The 20,412-nt window shown below is 46.8% G+C and overlaps 3 protein-coding genes across 3 annotated transcripts in view; all 3 read right to left on the bottom strand.

The window, feature by feature from the left end:
• Window positions 1-2,937: 2,937 nt before the first annotated feature.
• Window positions 2,938-14,640, bottom strand: LOC146754019 (uncharacterized). Its single transcript, XM_085530764.1, has 3 exons — window positions 14,513-14,640; window positions 5,247-5,302; window positions 2,938-4,839 (listed from the first exon to the last, which is right to left on the bottom strand). The coding sequence occupies exon 3, from the start codon at window positions 4,620-4,622 to the stop codon at window positions 3,138-3,140; it is 1,485 nt and encodes a 494-aa protein (XP_085386890.1). The 5' UTR covers window positions 4,623-4,839; window positions 5,247-5,302; window positions 14,513-14,640; the 3' UTR covers window positions 2,938-3,137.
• On the bottom strand, window positions 8,778-13,833 carry LOC146754020 (uncharacterized). Its single transcript, XM_085530083.1, has 7 exons — window positions 13,800-13,833; window positions 12,901-13,057; window positions 11,283-11,292; window positions 11,087-11,142; window positions 10,803-10,968; window positions 10,619-10,679; window positions 8,778-10,392 (listed from the first exon to the last, which is right to left on the bottom strand). Exons 1-7 carry the CDS (start codon window positions 13,831-13,833, stop codon window positions 8,978-8,980), a joined length of 1,899 nt encoding a protein of 632 aa, XP_085386209.1. The 3' UTR covers window positions 8,778-8,977.
• The window catches only part of LOC146754013 (putative COBW domain-containing protein 7), a 51,451-nt gene continuing 44,747 nt past the window's right edge, over window positions 13,709-20,412 (bottom strand). The window contains exons 7-10 of the mRNA XM_085530082.1: window positions 17,186-17,254; window positions 17,018-17,083; window positions 15,178-15,307; window positions 13,709-14,755 (exon numbers count right to left, since the gene is read on the bottom strand). Of these exons, the coding sequence (XP_085386208.1) occupies window positions 14,682-14,755; window positions 15,178-15,307; window positions 17,018-17,083; window positions 17,186-17,254 (339 nt within the window). The 3' untranslated portion in view covers window positions 13,709-14,681. The remainder of the gene's footprint in view (window positions 14,756-15,177; window positions 15,308-17,017; window positions 17,084-17,185; window positions 17,255-20,412) is intronic.

The raw sequence follows: 20,412 nt of genomic DNA, 5'->3' as shown, positions 1-20,412 counted from the left end.
TGTAGCCAGAATATACTACAACAATATAACAACGGGCTGCAGATGCAATTTGGAAAGCTATAGGACAAGGAGGCTGGGATGCATCTCCTTGGGACTCATAGACTTGTGGATGTTCAGATTCCTCAGGTGCTCATGAACCTCATCTTTGCTTACAGTGAGGATGTAGATTCCAAAACCCCCTCCTACCAAACCCAAAGTTTGAGGGCTGTGTGGTGAGCAGTTATCAGAGAAGAGCGAGGCAAAAAAAGTTGCTGAGTTCCTCATCCTTCTCCTCGTCTGTTGTACAGGCCTGCGTGTGTCACTGACAAGGGGGTTACGCCCTCCTGGATTTTCTTTTTCTGGTTGAGGTACATGTAGAAGAGTTACGTGTTCTTTATGGCATCCCTTGTGGAGTTCAATTCAAGCAGGGTTTTGGCTTTCCTGAGCCTATCAACAGGCTCTGACTGATCAGGTGGCCTATAGTAGACACCGCTCACAAGGCTCCCTTTCCTGCCTTGGTCTCTTAACTGTCACCCATATGACTTCTTTAGGGACAGCTCTTCACATTCTGTTCTTTCCTGTGTAGGTAGCAATGCCCCACTCCTTCCTTCCTCACCTGTGCCTTCTGAACAGCTTGTAGCCACCAATAGGCACACTCCTAACTTGCGGAATAAAACTCTATAATCCAGAGATGGGTTATAAAGCAGGTATGTTTATTCCAGCGCCGGGTGCAAGGGGGATAGCTCCACCAAACTTGCACCCCGAATTGTAAAATCGTGACACAGATATAGGTACATCTAATACAGAGTCAATGATTTCTTGGAATTCTAATACATAGTCAATAGTTCTTGGAATTCTGATACATATTCAATAGTTCTTTAGCATGCAGACCCCCTCTTGTTCTTATCTGGGGGATGCAACTCCTCTTCTGGTATTTACAGTATCTATTCTCCTCCTTGCCTGATGTCGTCCAGTGAGGTCTCACTCCTTATCTGCATCCTCCCTGCTCTCCCAGGCCCCCCGTTTCTTTTACTTGTTACCTTTAAGTTTCCTTTACTTATTTCTATAATCTACCTTTAAGTTTCCCTTCCTTGTTTCTGTAAACTACCTTTAACTATCCCCCTCCTAGCCCCCCTTTCTTCCGAATTCCAGTAGAGCATCTGTTTCCTGCTTCACTGTTCACTCCAGTCAAGATAATCATCCCACCAGGTTTTGGTGACAGCAACTATATTGTGGTTTTACAGGAGCACAGTAGCTTCCAGCTCCTCCAGTTTGTTTCCCAAGCTGTGTGCACTGGTGTAGAAGCTCTTCAGCTGGGTAGCTGGTCTTCTCACTTCCTTAAAGGATAACTCCTTAATTCCTTTTAGGTATTTCCCTTGATTTTCCCCATTGGCTTCTCCTGTTGCCCCAGCACAGAATCACGGAATCACAGAATCACCAGGACTGGAAAAGACCCATGGGATCGCCCAGTCCAACCATCCACCCATCACCAACAGTTCTCACTAAACCATGTCCCTCAGTACAACTTCTCCCGGGTCTAATTCCTGAAAACTCAGCATGACAGGAGATAAGATCCAGAGGTACTGTGTTTATTCTGGGGTTTAAGGAGACCTGTAAAAAAACAGTAAGTAAAGAGCAGTGGAGGAAACGGTGCTTTGGAAAGGTGATTTCATGTAGGAGATGCTGGGGAGGGTGCAGAGGTCATCAGATCACTGTGATTTGCCTCCGGAACAGCATCTCTGCTTCCTGCAGGGGAAAACGTGCAAATTTGTCACTGAGACAGGTGCCAAGCACATACCCAGCACACAGCGCTGCTCAAGCACTTTGGTTTTGCAGAGGCTGCTCTTCGTAGATGTCGCGGAGTTCTCTCTAGAGCTCACTCCGTGACTGCGGGAACAAACCCGGGCAGGGAAGGAACAAAAGTACCTCCCCTCTCTAACTGCACGGTGCGGCGGCCAGGCCTGGCCCGGCTACGTGCGCTCGGAGGGAGGGGAAGGGAAGGGAGATTGCCATTGGATCTAGGAAGGAAAAATGAAAAAAAAAAAAAGAACGTTCTGAGAACGAGCGGCAGTTTAATGAACCCAATGACACTAAACGACGAGAGAGTTTCAACAAAGAGAAAAAAACTATGTCCCAATCTCACCGGCGGGCTGTGGGAGGCTGAAAGGTACCTCCCATCCGGTGCTGTCCCCTCCCCCCATGCCCATTTAAGGCACCGAAAAGAAAAGCAAAGAGTGGAGGGAAGGGGGTCTGGACCATGCTCTCAGCCCAGGATTTCAATTCTGGGATGCTCCTGTGTGGAGCAGGGTGTCAGTCCCTTCCAGTGCAGGATATTCTGTGATTCTTTAATTCTTAACAGTAACATTATCATGAAGTCGTTCTTTTCACCTTGCATTAGTTCCTGGTTTGTGGAAGTTTCTTCAAGCTACCTAATACTTATGACACGGTGAATCAGTTCGCCTCTGCTGGTGTCCTGGTTTCAGCTGACGGCCTGTTCCTGGTGCTGTGGGAGCCTGCAGTCCCCTTGCAGTGTCAGGACTTGGTGCTGTGCCTCCAGATGGGTCACAGAGCCCCAAGCTGCACCCAGGGCACGGCCACAGGGGAGGAGAAGCTCCAGCCAACTTGCCGGGGCTTCTCCTTGTCATGAATTAGACCAGTCCGGGGCGGGGGGAGGGGGGGAAGCGGCGTAAACAGGAGCGGCGCAAGCAGGAGCCGCAGGGGCGGTTACAAAACCCGGCAGCCCGCTCGACCCCGCTCCCGCACAGCGCCCCTCAGCAACATCCACCTTCCCAAACATTCACAAACTTTCTACAACCAACACAACGAACGAACATTTACAAACTTTTTACAATCCTCATCTGCACGTCCTCCTGTGCAACAGCACAGCTTCCATCCTGAGCCCATCTCCCCCCTCAATCCCCAGGAGGGCCCCCGTAGAGAAAGCTCTTAGGCACTTACTTTAGAAAAATAGAAAAATTTATTTATAGATAAAAAAATACATATTTAGAAATAGATAAAGAGACACACTTATTTATCTAGAAAAGAAAAAAAAAACGTCTTTTTTGCAGAAGGTGCATTGTCCTTCTTCGACTTGTCGCTAAGGTGAATGAGCTTAGAAGCAATGTCCTGTGGCTTTTCATTCGTCACGCACGCCTTCCCTAAAACCAAGGTACTATTTGCTCGGGCCACAGTGCAGGGCAGTATCGGAACACTAGTCTGGCAGTTGGAAAGCCAGGGCCTTTCACTTCGGCGTTCCGCTTGCTTTTGCCTCTGCTAGGGGACTTCTTCGACTGGGCCCGCTGCTTTTGTCCTTTGGGGCCTACCTCAGCCCAAGATGCCACGGATGTTGCAGACACATACGAGCTGGTAGATTCTTCCTCCTGGGACACTGCGGGCTTCGATGGACTGGCTGAGATAAGGAGGTTCTCACAGCGCTTCAACTTCAGGGAGCGGATGTGCAGCTCCAGGGTCTCGCGCTTCTCATTCAGGAATCGAGACCGACGGATGGGGAAGTATCCGTTAACCAGCTGGGATTTTGATGCCATGGTGCCAGCTGGGCGGGTGCGGGACATCCAACGCTGCCGCCACATGGACTTCCGCACTAACTCAGGTAAGCAGCGAAGCTTTATCTCCAGGCATTTTCTGGCCACGTGCATGGAGAGCTTCCCAAAGGTCTTCGGACCGAGCTGCAGCTTTGAGATGACAGCATGCGCTTTGCTGACGCACTGGCTCCTGGATTTGATGTCAGTCACGCAAAAGCCTGCACAGTCTGTCTGACAGCTGGCATCCTTTATCTTTGATGTGTTGTCTGAGCCAGGAAGCGCTACGGTAGCTGTGGGATGCTCTTGCTCCTTGTCTGCTGCGTGGCTCGGAGGCAAAGCAATCTCTGCCGACTCCTGGGGGCAGCACTGCTTCTGGGGATGCTGCTGTGCCTGAGCCTGGCCCTGGCTGTGAGTCTGAGCCTTCTGCTGGATGGTCTTCCTGGCTTGACCCACGTCCCAGGGCAACAGAATATAGGGGGCGCATGGCATCAGTATGGGGAAATCTCCAGGGCTGGGTACACCACGGTCACTCTTCTGTTTCTTCTTGAGAACGCTGCCTGCAGTGCATTTGCCCTTGGCCTGGGTCTGCCCTGGCTTGATGGGCTTGGGCAGGACATGGCTGCATTGTCTTTCCCGTGCCAGCTGATGGGAGATCAAGAGCAATTTGGGCAGGGCGGCCATGCGCACTTCCAGGCTTTTCCGGGCTATATGGACCGTGAGGGCTCTGTAGGTATCAGCGCACCACAGGCATCCAGTGGGGCAGACTGGCAACAGCTTTGTCTGTGCTCTGCTGGCTACTTTCAAGGAGTCGATGTTGCCTTTTCCAGTGCAGCTTTGGATCTCAGCTGAAGTGCAGCAGTGACATGGCAGGCTGTTCCGCTCCACCAGCTCCTCCAGATCCTTCCAGGCTGCCTGCAGGAAGTCAGGGCCCAGCACAGGCCTGACCTCAGGCAGCTCCGACAGCAGCAGCTGCTGGAGCTCCTGGTCAGCCTTACTGCAGCGGCTCCATGGCTTGCAGTGTTTCTTGGCACCTGTAAAACAGGGAAGGTCACTGAGCCACAGGGCAACAGGAGCTCCAGAGATGCTCTGAGCCAGGCACATCCTTTTTAAATTAAACTATTAAAATTTAGAAGGAACATTGGTGCTGATACATGTGAACGATGAACAGGGCTTAGCTGCTCCCAGAGGCTCAGCCCAGCCTGGAGATGGATGCTCCTGGGCAGGCCTGGGGCATGGGCTGGCCCTCACAGGACCTACCTGGCTTCAGTGCTGCTGCTCGCTGCCACCATTTCCTCAACCGCAAGCGTCGTCTGCCGGCCTGCGGACACACGGACATGGCTCCTGAGTCATGCTCCTGGGTGGTCTCGAAAAACTGCTCCCGACTCCCCCAGCCCCAAATCCCCCAGATGCAAGTCATCCCCACCCTCAAAATATCCCCTACCTGCAGGTTTCGGGCTACAGTGAGCACGATAACTCCGGCCACAAGAAACATGAGGCCGTAGAGAAGGGCAAGGGTTATAAGGACAACGAGAGAGCTGCTGTCAACCATCGCTAAACGCTGGTCACGACCGCAATGGCAGAGGCGGGTCACCTCTCTGAACTCACAGCTTGAGCACGATGACACCACAATGCTGCCCACCCGCCCTCGGAATTGTGACACGCTGCGGGGCGGAGCCTGAGCATGGGTTCTCTGCCTCCTCGTGCCCACCCCATGCCTGCACTCACCTCGTGCTGGCTGCCATCCTGTTACCAGGACTGCTCTCGGCTTGGGGAAGTATCAGCTGTGGAAGCACAACACACAGAAGTTGTGAAGCATGACCAGAAAAGAAACTGCCTGTAGCCAGTTAATGAGAGAAAGCTTGTGTGCTCGAACACCACATGCTCACTGTATGCTAAGCAATCAGTGGTAGAAGGGCTTTACAGCTTTATTGCTGCAACCAATCAGAGGAATTATGGTTATGAGAATTACTCTTTTTCCAATAAAGTGTCTCTGCTATTCAATCCTGGAGTGGCTGAGTCCGTTTCTCCCAGTAAACAGTGACACCAATGTGATATCGGGACCAGCACAGCGACGCAGAGAGAGACCTCAGCAGGAGCGGGTCAGCTGGACTGACCTGGGATAAAGAAATCGCTGGTCATTGGAGTGGTGAACACAACCGAGGGCAGGATGGGGTAGAGCACATTTGCTGAAGAACAGGCAATTAGCGGACCCCTCCTGCATATCCTCACTAAGAGAGACGTTAAGCATTGTGCTGCAAGGGTCTGCTGGCTGATGGCATCGTTCAAAGCCAATGGATTGTTTGCTACAGCTGGCAATACTGTAGCCAGAATATACTACAACAATATAACAACGGGCTGCAGATGCAATTTGGAAAGCTATAGGACAAGGAGGCTGGGATGCATCTCCTTGGGACTCATAGACTTGTGGATGTTCAGATTCCTCAGGTGCTCATGAACCTCATCTTTGCTTACAGTGAGGATGTAGATTCCGAAACCCCCTCCTACCAAACCCAAAGTTTGAGGGCTGTGTGGTGAGCAGTTATCAGAGAAGAGCGAGGCAAAAAAAGTTGCTGAGTTCCTCATCCTTCTCCTCGTCTGTTGTACAGGCCTGCGTGTGTCACTGACAAGGGGGTTACGCCCTCCTGGATTTTCTTTTTCTGGTTGAGGTACATGTAGAAGAGTTACGTGTTCTTTATGGCATCCCTTGTGGAGTTCAATTCAAGCAGGGTTTTGGCTTTCCTGAGCCTATCAACAGGCTCTGACTGATCAGGTGGCCTATAGTAGACACCGCTCACAAGGCTCCCTTTCCTGCCTTGGTCTCTTAACTGTCACCCATATGACTTCTTTAGGGACAGCTCTTCACATTCTGTTCTTTCCTGTGTAGGTAGCAATGCCCCACTCCTTCCTTCCTCACCTGTGCCTTCTGAACAGCTTGTAGCCACCAATAGGCACACTCCTAACTTGCGGAATAAAACTCTATAATCCAGAGATGGGTTATAAAGCAGGTATGTTTATTCCAGCGCCGGGTGCAAGGGGGATAGCTCCACCAAACTTGCACCCCGAATTGTAAAATCGTGACACAGATATAGGTACATCTAATACAGAGTCAATGATTTCTTGGAATTCTAATACATAGTCAATAGTTCTTGGAATTCTGATACATATTCAATAGTTCTTTAGCATGCAGACCCCCTCTTGTTCTTATCTGGGGGATGCAACTCCTCTTCTGGTATTTACAGTATCTATTCTCCTCCTTGCCTGATGTCGTCCAGTGAGGTCTCACTCCTTATCTGCATCCTCCCTGCTCTCCCAGGCCCCCCGTTTCTTTTACTTGTTACCTTTAAGTTTCCTTTACTTATTTCTATAATCTACCTTTAAGTTTCCCTTCCTTGTTTCTGTAAACTACCTTTAACTATCCCCCTCCTAGCCCCCCTTTCTTCCGAATTCCAGTAGAGCATCTGTTTCCTGCTTCACTGTTCACTCCAGTCAAGATAATCATCCCACCAGGTTTTGGTGACAGCAACTATATTGTGGTTTTACAGGAGCACAGTAGCTTCCAGCTCCTCCAGTTTGTTTCCCAAGCTGTGTGCACTGGTGTAGAAGCTCTTCAGCTGGGTAGCTGGTCTTCTCACTTCCTTAAAGGATAACTCCTTAATTCCTTTTAGGTATTTCCCTTGATTTTCCCCATTGGCTTCTCCTGTTGCCCCAGCACAGAATCACGGAATCACAGAATCACCAGGACTGGAAAAGACCCATGGGATCGCCCAGTCCAACCATCCACCCATCACCAACAGTTCTCACTAAACCATGTCCCTCAGTACAACTTCTCCCGGGTCTAATTCCTGAAAACTCAGCATGACAGGAGATAAGATCCAGAGGTACTGTGTTTATTCTGGGGTTTACGGAGACCTGTAAAAAAACAGTAAGTAAAGAGCAGTGGAGGAAACGGTGCTTTGGAAAGGTGATTTCATGTAGGAGATGCTGGGGAGGGTGCAGAGGTCATCAGATCACTGTGATTTGCCTCCGGAACAGCATCTCTGCTTCCTGCAGGGGAAAACGTGCAAATTTGTCACTGAGACAGGTGCCAAGCACATACCCAGCACACAGCGCTGCTCAAGCACTTTGGTTTTGCAGAGGCTGCTCTTCGTAGATGTCGCGGAGTTCTCTCTAGAGCTCACTCCGTGACTGCGGGAACAAACCCGGGCAGGGAAGGAACAAAAGTACCTCCCCTCTCTAACTGCACGGTGCGGCGGCCAGGCCTGGCCCGGCTACGTGCGCTCGGAGGGAGGGGAAGGGAAGGGAGATTGCCATTGGATCTAGGAAGGAAAAATGAAAAAAAAAAAAAGAACGTTCTGAGAACGAGCGGCAGTTTAATGAACCCAATGACACTAAACGACGAGAGAGTTTCAACAAAGAGAAAAAAACTATGTCCCAATCTCACCGGCGGGCTGTGGGAGGCTGAAAGGTACCTCCCATCCGGTGCTGTCCCCTCCCCCCATGCCCATTTAAGGCACCGAAAAGAAAAGCAAAGAGTGGAGGGAAGGGGGTCTGGACCATGCTCTCAGCCCAGGATTTCAATTCTGGGATGCTCCTGTGTGGAGCAGGGTGTCAGTCCCTTCCAGTGCAGGATATTCTGTGATTCTTTAATTCTTAACAGTAACATTATCATGAAGTCGTTCTTTTCACCTTGCATTAGTTCCTGGTTTGTGGAAGTTTCTTCAAGCTACCTAATACTTATGACACGGTGAATCAGTTCGCCTCTGCTGGTGTCCTGGTTTCAGCTGACGGCCTGTTCCTGGTGCTGTGGGAGCCTGCAGTCCCCTTGCAGTGTCAGGACTTGGTGCTGTGCCTCCAGATGGGTCACAGAGCCCCAAGCTGCACCCAGGGCACGGCCACAGGGGAGGAGAAGCTCCAGCCAACTTGCCGGGGCTTCTCCTTGTCATGAATTAGACCAGTCCGGGGCGGGGGGAGGGGGGGAAGCGGCGTAAACAGGAGCGGCGCAAGCAGGAGCCGCAGGGGCGGTTACAAAACCCGGCAGCCCGCTCGACCCCGCTCCCGCACAGCGCCCCTCAGCAACATCCACCTTCCCAAACATTCACAAACTTTCTACAACCAACACAACGAACGAACATTTACAAACTTTTTACAATCCTCATCTGCACGTCCTCCTGTGCAACAGCACAGCTTCCATCCTGAGCCCATCTCCCCCCTCAATCCCCAGGAGGGCCCCCGTAGAGAAAGCTCTTAGGCACTTACTTTAGAAAAATAGAAAAATTTATTTATAGATAAAAAAATACATATTTAGAAATAGATAAAGAGACACACTTATTTATCTAGAAAAGAAAAAAAAAACGTCTTTTTTGCAGAAGGTGCATTGTCCTTCTTCGACTTGTCGCTAAGGTGAATGAGCTTAGAAGCAATGTCCTGTGGCTTTTCATTCGTCACGCACGCCTTCCCTAAAACCAAGGTACTATTTGCTCGGGCCACAGTGCAGGGCAGTATCGGAACACTAGTCTGGCAGTTGGAAAGCCAGGGCCTTTCACTTCGGCGTTCCGCTTGCTTTTGCCTCTGCTAGGGGACTTCTTCGACTGGGCCCGCTGCTTTTGTCCTTTGGGGCCTACCTCAGCCCAAGATGCCACGGATGTTGCAGACACATACGAGCTGGTAGATTCTTCCTCCTGGGACACTGCGGGCTTCGATGGACTGGCTGAGATAAGGAGGTTCTCACAGCGCTTCAACTTCAGGGAGCGGATGTGCAGCTCCAGGGTCTCGCGCTTCTCATTCAGGAATCGAGACCGACGGATGGGGAAGTATCCGTTAACCAGCTGGGATTTTGATGCCATGGTGCCAGCTGGGCGGGTGCGGGACATCCAACGCTGCCGCCACATGGACTTCCGCACTAACTCAGGTAAGCAGCGAAGCTTTATCTCCAGGCATTTTCTGGCCACGTGCATGGAGAGCTTCCCAAAGGTCTTCGGACCGAGCTGCAGCTTTGAGATGACAGCATGCGCTTTGCTGACGCACTGGCTCCTGGATTTGATGTCAGTCACGCAAAAGCCTGCACAGTCTGTCTGACAGCTGGCATCCTTTATCTTTGATGTGTTGTCTGAGCCAGGAAGCGCTACGGTAGCTGTGGGATGCTCTTGCTCCTTGTCTGCTGCGTGGCTCGGAGGCAAAGCAATCTCTGCCGACTCCTGGGGGCAGCACTGCTTCTGGGGATGCTGCTGTGCCTGAGCCTGGCCCTGGCTGTGAGTCTGAGCCTTCTGCTGGATGGTCTTCCTGGCTTGACCCACGTCCCAGGGCAACAGAATATAGGGGGCGCATGGCATCAGTATGGGGAAATCTCCAGGGCTGGGTACACCACGGTCACTCTTCTGTTTCTTCTTGAGAACGCTGCCTGCAGTGCATTTGCCCTTGGCCTGGGTCTGCCCTGGCTTGATGGGCTTGGGCAGGACATGGCTGCATTGTCTTTCCCGTGCCAGCTGATGGGAGATCAAGAGCAATTTGGGCAGGGCGGCCATGCGCACTTCCAGGCTTTTCCGGGCTATATGGACCGTGAGGGCTCTGTAGGTATCAGCGCACCACAGGCATCCAGTGGGGCAGACTGGCAACAGCTTTGTCTGTGCTCTGCTGGCTACTTTCAAGGAGTCGATGTTGCCTTTTCCAGTGCAGCTTTGGATCTCAGCTGAAGTGCAGCAGTGACATGGCAGGCTGTTCCGCTCCACCAGCTCCTCCAGATCCTTCCAGGCTGCCTGCAGGAAGTCAGGGCCCAGCACAGGCCTGACCTCAGGCAGCTCCGACAGCAGCAGCTGCTGGAGCTCCTGGTCAGCCTTACTGCAGCGGCTCCATGGCTTGCAGTGTTTCTTGGCACCTGTAAAACAGGGAAGGTCACTGAGCCACAGGGCAACAGGAGCTCCAGAGATGCTCTGAGCCAGGCACATCCTTTTTAAATTAAACTATTAAAATTTAGAAGGAACATTGGTGCTGATACATGTGAACGATGAACAGGGCTTAGCTGCTCCCAGAGGCTCAGCCCAGCCTGGAGATGGATGCTCCTGGGCAGGCCTGGGGCATGGGCTGGCCCTCACAGGACCTACCTGGCTTCAGTGCTGCTGCTCGCTGCCACCATTTCCTCAACCGCAAGCGTCGTCTGCCGGCCTGCGGACACACGGACATGGCTCCTGAGTCATGCTCCTGGGTGGTCTCGAAAAACTGCTCCCGACTCCCCCAGCCCCAAATCCCCCAGATGCAAGTCATCCCCACCCTCAAAATATCCCCTACCTGCAGGTTTCGGGCTACAGTGAGCACGATAACTCCGGCCACAAGAAACATGAGGCCGTAGAGAAGGGCAAGGGTTATAAGGACAACGAGAGAGCTGCTGTCAACCATCGCTAAACGCTGGTCACGACCGCAATGGCAGAGGCGGGTCACCTCTCTGAACTCACAGCTTGAGCACGATGACACCACAATGCTGCCCACCCGCCCTCGGAATTGTGACACGCTGCGGGGCGGAGCCTGAGCATGGGTTCTCTGCCTCCTCGTGCCCACCCCATGCCTGCACTCACCTCGTGCTGGCTGCCATCCTGTTACCATGACTGCTCTCGGCTTGGGGAAGTATCAGCTGTGGAAGCACAACACACAGAAGTTGTGAAGCATGACCAGAAAAGAAACTGCCTGTAGCCAGTTAATGAGAGAAAGCTTGTGTGCTCGAACACCACATGCTCACTGTATGCTAAGCAATCAGTGGTAGAAGGGCTTTACAGCTTTATTGCTGCAACCAATCAGAGGAATTATGGTTATGAGAATTACTCTTTTTCCAATAAAGTGTCTCTGCTATTCAATCCTGGAGTGGCTGAGTCCGTTTCTCCCAGTAAACAGTGACACCAATGTGATATCGGGACCAGCACAGCGACGCAGAGAGAGACCTCAGCAGGAGCGGGTCAGCTGGACTGACCTGGGATAAAGAAATCGCTGGTCACTGGAGTGGTGAACACAACCGAGGGCAGGATGGGGTAGAGCACATTTGCTGAAGAACAGGCAATTAGCGGACCCCTCCTGCATATCCTCACTAAGAGAGACATTAAGCATTGTGCTGCAAGGGTCTGCTGGCTGATGGCATCGTTCAAAGCCAATGGATTGTTTGCTACAGCTGGCAATACTGTAGCCAGAATATACTACAACAATATAACAACGGGCTGCAGATGCAATTTGGAAAGCTATAGGACAAGGAGGCTGGGATGCATCTCCTTGGGACTCATAGACTTGTGGATGTTCAGATTCCTCAGGTGCTCATGAACCTCATCTTTGCTTACAGTGAGGATGTAGATTCCAAAACCCCCTCCTACCAAACCCAAAGTTTGAGGGCTGTGTGGTGAGCAGTTATCAGAGAAGAGCGAGGCAAAAAAAGTTGCTGAGTTCCTCATCCTTCTCCTCGTCTGTTGTACAGGCCTGCGTGTGTCACTGACAAGGGGGTTACGCCCTCCTGGATTTTCTTTTTCTGGTTGAGGTACATGTAGAAGAGTTACGTGTTCTTTATGGCATCCCTTGTGGAGTTCAATTCAAGCAGGGTTTTGGCTTTCCTGAGCCTATCAACAGGCTCTGACTGATCAGGTGGCCTATAGTAGACACCGCTCACAAGGCTCCCTTTCCTGCCTTGGTCTCTTAACTGTCACCCATATGACTTCTTTAGGGACAGCTCTTCACATTCTGTTCTTTCCTGTGTAGGTAGCAATGCCCACTCCTTCCTTCCTCACCTGTGCCTTCTGAACAGCTTGTAGCCACCAATAGGCACACTCCTAACTTGCGGAATAAAACTCTATAATCCAGAGATGGGTTATAAAGCAGGTATGTTTATTCCAGCGCCGGGTGCAAGGGGGATAGCTCCACCAAACTTGCACCCCGAATTGTAAAATCGTGACACAGATATAGGTACATCTAATACAGAGTCAATGATTTCTTGGAATTCTAATACATAGTCAATAGTTCTTGGAATTCTGATACATATTCAATAGTTCTTTAGCATGCAGACCCCCTCTTGTTCTTATCTGGGGGATGCAACTCCTCTTCTGGTATTTACAGTATCTATTCTCCTCCTTGCCTGATGTCGTCCAGTGAGGTCTCACTCCTTATCTGCATCCTCCCTGCTCTCCCAGGCCCCCCGTTTCTTTTACTTGTTACCTTTAAGTTTCCTTTACTTATTTCTATAATCTACCTTTAAGTTTCCCTTCCTTGTTTCTGTAAACTACCTTTAACTATCCCCCTCCTAGCCCCCCTTTCTTCCGAATTCCAGTAGAGCATCTGTTTCCTGCTTCACTGTTCACTCCAGTCAAGATAATCATCCCACCAGGTTTTGGTGACAGCAACTATATTGTGGTTTTACAGGAGCACAGTAGCTTCCAGCTCCTCCAGTTTGTTTCCCAAGCTGTGTGCACTGGTGTAGAAGCTCTTCAGCTGGGTAGCTGGTCTTCTCACTTCCTTAAAGGATAACTCCTTAATTCCTTTTAGGTATTTCCCTTGATTTTCCCCATTGGCTTCTCCTGTTGCCCCAGCACAGAATCACGGAATCACAGAATCACCAGGACTGGAAAAGACCCATGGGATCGCCCAGTCCAACCATCCACCCATCACCAACAGTTCTCACTAAACCATGTCCCTCAGTACAACTTCTCCCGGGTCTAATTCCTGAAAACTCAGCATGACAGGAGATAAGATCCAGAGGTACTGTGTTTATTCTGGGGTTTAAGGAGACCTGTAAAAAAACAGTAAGTAAAGAGCAGTGGAGGAAACGGTGCTTTGGAAAGGTGATTTCATGTAGGAGATGTTGGGGAGGGTGCAGAGGTCATCAGATCACTGTGATTTGCCTCCGGAACAGCATCTCTGCTTCCTGCAGGGGAAAACGTGCAAATTTGTCACTGAGACAGGTGCCAAGCACATACCCAGCACACAGCGCTGCTCAAGCACTTTGGTTTTGCAGAGGCTGCTCTTCGTAGATGTCGCGGAGTTCTCTCTAGAGCTCACTCCGTGACTGCGGGAACAAACCCGGGCAGGGAAGGAACAAAAGTACCTCCCCTCTCTAACTGCACGGTGCGGCGGCCAGGCCTGGCCCGGCTACGTGCGCTCGGAGGGAGGGGAAGGGAAGGGAGATTGCCATTGGATCTAGGAAGGAAAAATGAAAAAAAAGAACGATGTGAGAATGAACGGCAGTTTAATGAACCCAATGACACTAAACAACGACGAGAGAGTTTCAACAAGGAGAAAAAAACAAATTCCCAATCTCACCGCGGGCTGTGGGAAGCGAGAAGCTTCCAACCATGCCGCCTCCTCTCAGAGAATTGGGCGAAACCCCGTCCTCTCCCCCCATGCCCATTTAAGGCACCGAAAAGAAAAGCAAAGAGGGGAGGGGAGGGGGTCTGGACCATGCTCTCAGCCCAGGATTTCAATTCTGGGGTGCTCCTGTTTGGAGCAGGGTGTCAGTCCCTTCCAGTGCAGGATATTCTGTGATTCTTTGATTCTTAACAGTAACATTATCATGAAGTCGTTCTTTTCACCTTGCATTAGTTCCTGGTTTGTGGAAGCTTCTCCAAGCTACCTAATACTTATGACACGATGAATCAGTTCACCTCTGCTGGTGTCCTGGTTTCAGCTGGACAGTGCTGATTTTCTTCCCAGTGTCTGGTACGATGCTGTTTTGGCTTAAGGAGAAAAACAATGTTGGTAGCACACCGGTATGTCACCTGTTGCTGACCAGCACCTCGGACTGTCCTGCCAGCAAGGGGCTGCTGCTGACACAAAGAGCTAGAATGGGACAGAACCAGAACCACATCTTTACTACCACACATACTGTAATTCATGGCCTCTTTTCACATACAAAAGTAACAGGTCTTTTAGCCTACTGGTACTTCTGCAAAGCCAAATGAATTCACCGGCATAAATTAAGCCTAATTCAAGATGCTAGAATTTTTTTGTGTTTAATCTAGACCATAAGAGCCAACCTTTCAACAGTAGGTGAGCTGGGATTCTTAGCAGGGCTCAGGAGTTTAACTGTGCAGTAGACTGGAAGCAGAAAAAGGTACTACTACAACATGGTGTGTCATTCAGTCCTTCTTATCACAAAAACTTGCAGATTTAAGCACAAGACTTCATCCTGTTTATAGTCCAGTGTCAACTGTTCTCATGCTTGTCTGTCACAGTTCCTATGAATACTTCTTTGATAATCTCTTTATTCAGGTTCCTACCTGCAAAGAGAAAAAAGATTAGCTAATTGTATTGTAGAGCATATTACAAAAATCCATTCCTGCAAGCAGAAGCCTGTAAGGTTTCTCACCAGAGAAGATACTTACTCTACCAATGAGTTAAAATAGTACTTTATCAAAACTAAGCTGCAGGAAACATTATTATGTATGCTTACATAATTTCTGAGTACCTGGTATTCTATTTTATTCAACTACAAAGGACAGCACAGCTGCTCTCAGCTGCTTTAAGAAAGTGCAGGGGGGTTTCATGGACAGAGCATGCACTGAAGGTTACACAGAACATCATAACTGCAGTTACTCTGACTAGTACGGGGTGGCTGCTTCTCACTGGACAGGTTAACTGGACTGCTGCTGAAAGAAAAAGCTCCTTAAAGTTACAGAAAAAGGCACAAAGTTACTCATACCAATTAAAACGAGTCTATTGGTTCTTTTTTCATCTTCATTCCATTCTGTTGCAGTCTCTTCCAGACCATACAGCTCATGGACACCTTGGACTATCTCTTGATGAGATTTGCCTTGAATAGATACGAGTCCCTTACCAGAAAAATAACTGTTAGAGTATATAAACAAACCTTTAAAAACAAAATACGTATAGGGGAAATAAATAAATAAATAAAAAACAACAAAAACTTTACAAGTACACAAAGCAGGGAAAAGCCTCTGACAAATACGCAGAGGTTGATCAAAATAACAATGCAACAGAGTCATCTCTTGTAACAACCATTCTTACAATTAATAATTATACTTTGCTATACTCTGCCTTCAGCTTCTCATTTGGACGGTTACCTGGAATATTTGTGCAAATTTAAATGTCATCTCCTACCATGCCACTTTGATTGTATGTATGATATATGTCTCTATGAAAGCCTCATCACCTGTCCAAGGTGATGTAAAATAGGCAAAAATGCTGAGTCTGTTCCCACTGAGCTCTCATGCTTAACACTTACACTGTCTTGAAACAGAATCTCTGAATAGCAGAGAAAGAACAAATATCTGGGTGGTGAAATGACTAGCAATGGAATTAACAATGGAATACTTTCAAAACTAAGTCCATTAACTCTTTATTCATTAACTCTTTATTTCATTAACTTATTAAATTAAATTGTGTGCCCCGGTGGCGCAGTGGTTAAAGACGCCGCCTTGCAACACTGGGGCCCGGGGTTCGAATCCCCCTGTGGCGCAAGTGGTAGAAGTGCCGCTCCGCTACACAGAGGCTCGAATCCCGGGGGCTGGACTCGATGATCTCTAAGGTCCCTTCCAACCTGCACGAAACTATGAAACTATGAAACTCACATGCCAAACGTTGCACTAAAAGAGTTTTCATCACTTGAAAACTGTCTAAAATAGAATGTAAATATTACTTGGATCCCAAAGCTCAGTACAACAGAAGCATTCTTCTAATCAGCAGTACAGCTAATGAGTACAACAGACAGCTTGAAGTGCATCAGCACTGCCGGCTTTATGCTGCTGTTGTTCTACTTGTCAAGAAATAAACCTTTCTTCCAGTGAAGTAGAAATAATTACCTTGCTGCCTGTGACACACATATGTTCTCAGGAAACAAATCACAGCACATTTGATTGTTTTCCTTAGACCTTGTCTAATCATACAGTCAACTTTTTTATCATTTACTTAGCTTTGTGGTTTAAGGAAAATGAAAGTACATCCTCAAGCATCACCAACGTTCACCTCAGAACTATGCAATGAATCGTACACGGGGATGAATACACTTATGTGTAAATCACATCTTTAAAACTGCAGTCTGATGTAATAAAAAAATTTTAGGTGGACCATCACTAGCATGGTGCTGCATTGTTACACTCAATTAAACTTCTGTTTATTATGCCAATAACTGTAATCATGGACAGAAACCTGTAACTACATCCCTAGCTAAGGAGCCATCTAGGTGAAATGGATGAGACCTTTCAGAGCAAAGGAGGGGAAAACAACATCACCTCCTTTCACTTATGTCCTGATCATTAATCCTGTCCCACTCATGTTTGGGACTGCAAGTCTCCCCTTTCACTACACAGCAAGTAGTACTGTGGTTTGCTTCTCTGTCAGATACCTTGAGTGGTCTCATTGGCCAGCAGCTATTTAAGTGTCTCTACATGGATCAATGACAAACTGATGTTCTCTCTTTTGTCTGCTCTTTGACCTGTATGTGGCTGACAATACACTGCAGTATCTTTCCATTTAAAAAGAGGGAAAGCACAAAACAAAGAGGTTGGAAGTTTCAGGCAAACCTTCAGTCTTATGACATCCATGGTACATCCAGTCCTATCTTTCACATTCTTTTCCCACAGAAGATTCTACAAAGAGGAAAAATGTTTTCACAAACAGAACAGCGTAAGATGATTTTCTACAAAAGGACACAATGATTTCGCACTTGACTGCGATGTATTCATATTTACCTGTATAAAGAGATTAAGGTTTTCTTCCTTAATACTTCCTAGGACTTCAAGTGTTACTGTCACTATGTCCTGTAAATGGAAAGACACACAAGACAGACAAGATAGACGCTTAAAAGCAGCATTTAGCACACAACTGCTTATACTTTAAAGGAGTGACAGGCCAGACCCTTTCCCCTTCAATTATTTATTAAAAATCAAAACCACAAAACAGACAAAATACTGTATTTTCTCTCTAAATAAATCACAATCACCAAGATAAAAATGCAATTTAAACTGTAATATGCAAGGATTGTTTTATTGCACAGAGCAAGAGAGAAGATTCTACCCTGACATAAATAAAAGCTGGCTTACATATCTGGAAAAACAAAGCATTTCACATTCCTAACCTTCTAGCACACGTGCGGTTATAGGATTTAAATCAAATTTATAGGAAAACCTAATTCACTGTTACAGGTTGATCTGTTGATTTTCTGTGTAAAAACAAAGGGAAGCACTCACAGAATGTGTCTCTCTAACACCTTAATTCATACAAAGTTGTGAACAGAAACTCCCCAATATCTACAAACACTGACCTACGGGATAAATATCAGGTGTAAGTATAGGGCTCAATTCTCAAATCTCAATTGCTCAATAAGGGCAAATATTGAAAAGAATAGTATTACTTGTCTGTTGTAGTAATGCTCTCCATGTACAAGAACACAGTTTCCAACAACAGGACTCTTAAACCATATTTGAAAGCAGAACTCAGTATATACATTTACTATCTATCTGTATCAAAGTACATGGCATTCAGTGTAATATTCCAGAGATCTTAAACATACGATTCTCTACCTGAAACCTTCTGAAGAAATAAGATGATTAGTATGCCATGGTTGCAGTTATCCTGAACTATCTTCTAATAGCGAGACTAAAGCAGTGCTTGCTGTAATTACCTTGTCGAGATGTGCATCTGTTGTCTTCATACTCTCGAATTTTTTCTGCAAGCTGTAAACAAGCAGATGTTGCATTTGCACTGGATGGATGCAGTGTCATTATCTCAAACAAGATCTACACAAACTCTTCAGTACTGCAGACCAAAACTAAAGTGCTGTTATCAAAGTAATTTTCAACTGTTAATTCAGCTTTAATCTCAGAATAGTTATGTTTAATTATGTTTGTTTGATCTTTCAAATGATCTGTGATAGGAAGTCTGCCATAGCTTAACTGCTGGAATTCCACTGTTAATTCTCTAATTTGACTATAGTAATGTACAGAACAATTACGGATTTCCTTTCTAGATTAGGAAAAAAATTCTGACCTATGAGTGATAAAGCAAGGAGTGACCTATTGGATGGTCATTTCTGGTTGGATTCAAGCTGTCCTTGGGCCAAGAGAGTCTGTTATGGTTAGAAACGCTTTGTTCTAACTCAGCTGTCAGTGTCTTACAAGAAAGACTTAGGAGACCCATCTTCACAACAAGGCTAGTAGTACGACCTACTAACTTTTAACCATCATAGAGTAAGTCGCCATGGACTTCTATATACATTTTACACTCTTACATCTTTATAAAACAAAAAAGTAACTTCTGACATCTGTGGGATGATTTGTTGGGCATCACTTTTTGAAACTATGTTAGGAAGTAAAAAATGAACAAAGCCATTGCTTCTAAGAGTAAAATGTGCAGTATAAAATGAAGTGAAATACTATACACCACTTTCTACTTAACTCATTCCCAAAGCTAATTCCCACTGCACACTGTGCAGTGTTTGCTAATTTAAAGCTGAGCCTCTTAGTCATAAAAGAACCAGAGGACATAACGGATCCAGGAACACGCTGAACAACATTTCCAAGGCTTAGGTTGTTGTGGAACTCAGAGTTTCCTGTGAAAACTAAGGTCTCCAGTTCATCACAATGTAAAGCAAGAAAAAAATTAAATCCTCTGAGTTTTAAGAGAACCAGAAAAAAGCACTGAGATCTTATTGATTAGTAGTAGTACTAATGGACAACTTAAAGCCTCAACAAGGGAAACGGGGGGAAAACGCCAAACAATCATGGGTGCTTTGGCTCTCATTTCATTTTACAAACCCTACAATCTTTTGCTGCATGTATCTCAAGTGGAAAAACATCCTCTTTCTATTACTTCTTACTCTTACTGAGAATTGTAAACCAGTGTCTGAACTAGAACATGGAACAGAAATTCAGATGCAGACGCTGCCTAAATGTAAATGTATCTACTTCATGCGTGTATCTATGCAATGAGCATTACTTTTAATAAAAGTGAACTTACTGTCATACCTGATTCCAGATAGACTGTCTAAAGCATGCAGGTCCAGCACATTGGAAAGATCAACTCTGCACAGATAGGGAGAGAAAGAAAGGTTTGTATTTTCACTGCATGTAACAATTATGTGTACTGAAGCTTCGATTACTCATTTTTAAACATATAAATAATTGTCCATGTTTGTTGTTTTTTTTTCCTGATCTCTTATTCCAATGCAAAGCACCAGAAGCTAGCCCTATTTTCAGATGTCAGCAGTCAGTGCTACCTACCATGGAGTAAAGCAGCTTTCAGCTGTACAGTAATATGGGAGCATAAAAAGAGAATTTTAGTGAATACAGTTAAAAAATAAATTAATACTAAAAAAACAACCAACCAAACAAACAAAAAAAAACACACAAGAATCTGTTTTCTGAAAGATGTGATTTGTATTGGATGCCTAAGTGTTATCTAATTCTCTGATGGGAACAATCGTTCTGTACCTCTTTGAACACAAGCACACATTAAAACACAGTACAGGTAGGTATGCATGTGCACAGCCAACAGATCATAATGAAAGCTTTGTAAAAATAATGTCAGTGGTACAGGATTTGGTACTTGTGGTAATACAGGTTAATCTAATACCTCGACCTTTGTGTCTCCAAAATTTCAACAAGTCCATTTATTGACCTAAAACAAATAGAAAAAAGCAAAATGAGGTGCAAACGCAACTCTAATATATCGATTGAACAATTTAACAATGTAGAGCAATACAAGAAACATAACGACATCTCTCACACTGTTACTAAATGTTTTACAGTCCAAGAGGCATCAAGAAAAAGTTTGCTTTTGTGACATTTTATATCCGAACCAAGGTCAAAATTCACAACTTCTGACAATAAAATATTACTACTGAACATAGCATTTGTCTTCTCCCAGTACAAACTGCAAGGTTAAGAATTCTCAAGAGTCTGAACCACAAATAACGTTG

Source organism: Coturnix japonica, chromosome Z, assembly GCF_054131305.1.
Source record: "Coturnix japonica strain WE chromosome Z, WE-NBRP24, whole genome shotgun sequence".
Lineage (NCBI taxonomy): Eukaryota > Metazoa > Chordata > Aves > Galliformes > Phasianidae > Coturnix > Coturnix japonica.
The sequence above is the reverse complement of the archived record's forward strand: the minus strand, read 5'-3'. Positions and strand labels throughout refer to the sequence as shown.

Coding starts and splice junctions, on each gene's coding strand:
- LOC146754019 (XM_085530764.1), bottom strand. CDS start 4,622: ATGTGCCTGGCTCAGAGCATCTCTGGAGCTCCTGTTGCCCTGTGGCTC.
- LOC146754020 (XM_085530083.1), bottom strand. CDS start 13,833: ATGGTTGGAAGCTTCTCGCTTCCCACAGCCCGCG. Junction 10,969..11,086: donor AGGATGGCAGCCAGCACGAG/GTGAGTGCAGGC, acceptor ATCGTGCTCAAG/CTGTGAGTTCAGAGAGGTGA. Junction 10,680..10,802: donor CTGTAGCCCGAAACCTGCAG/GTAGGGGATATT, acceptor GTGTGTCCGCAG/GCCGGCAGACGACGCTTGCG.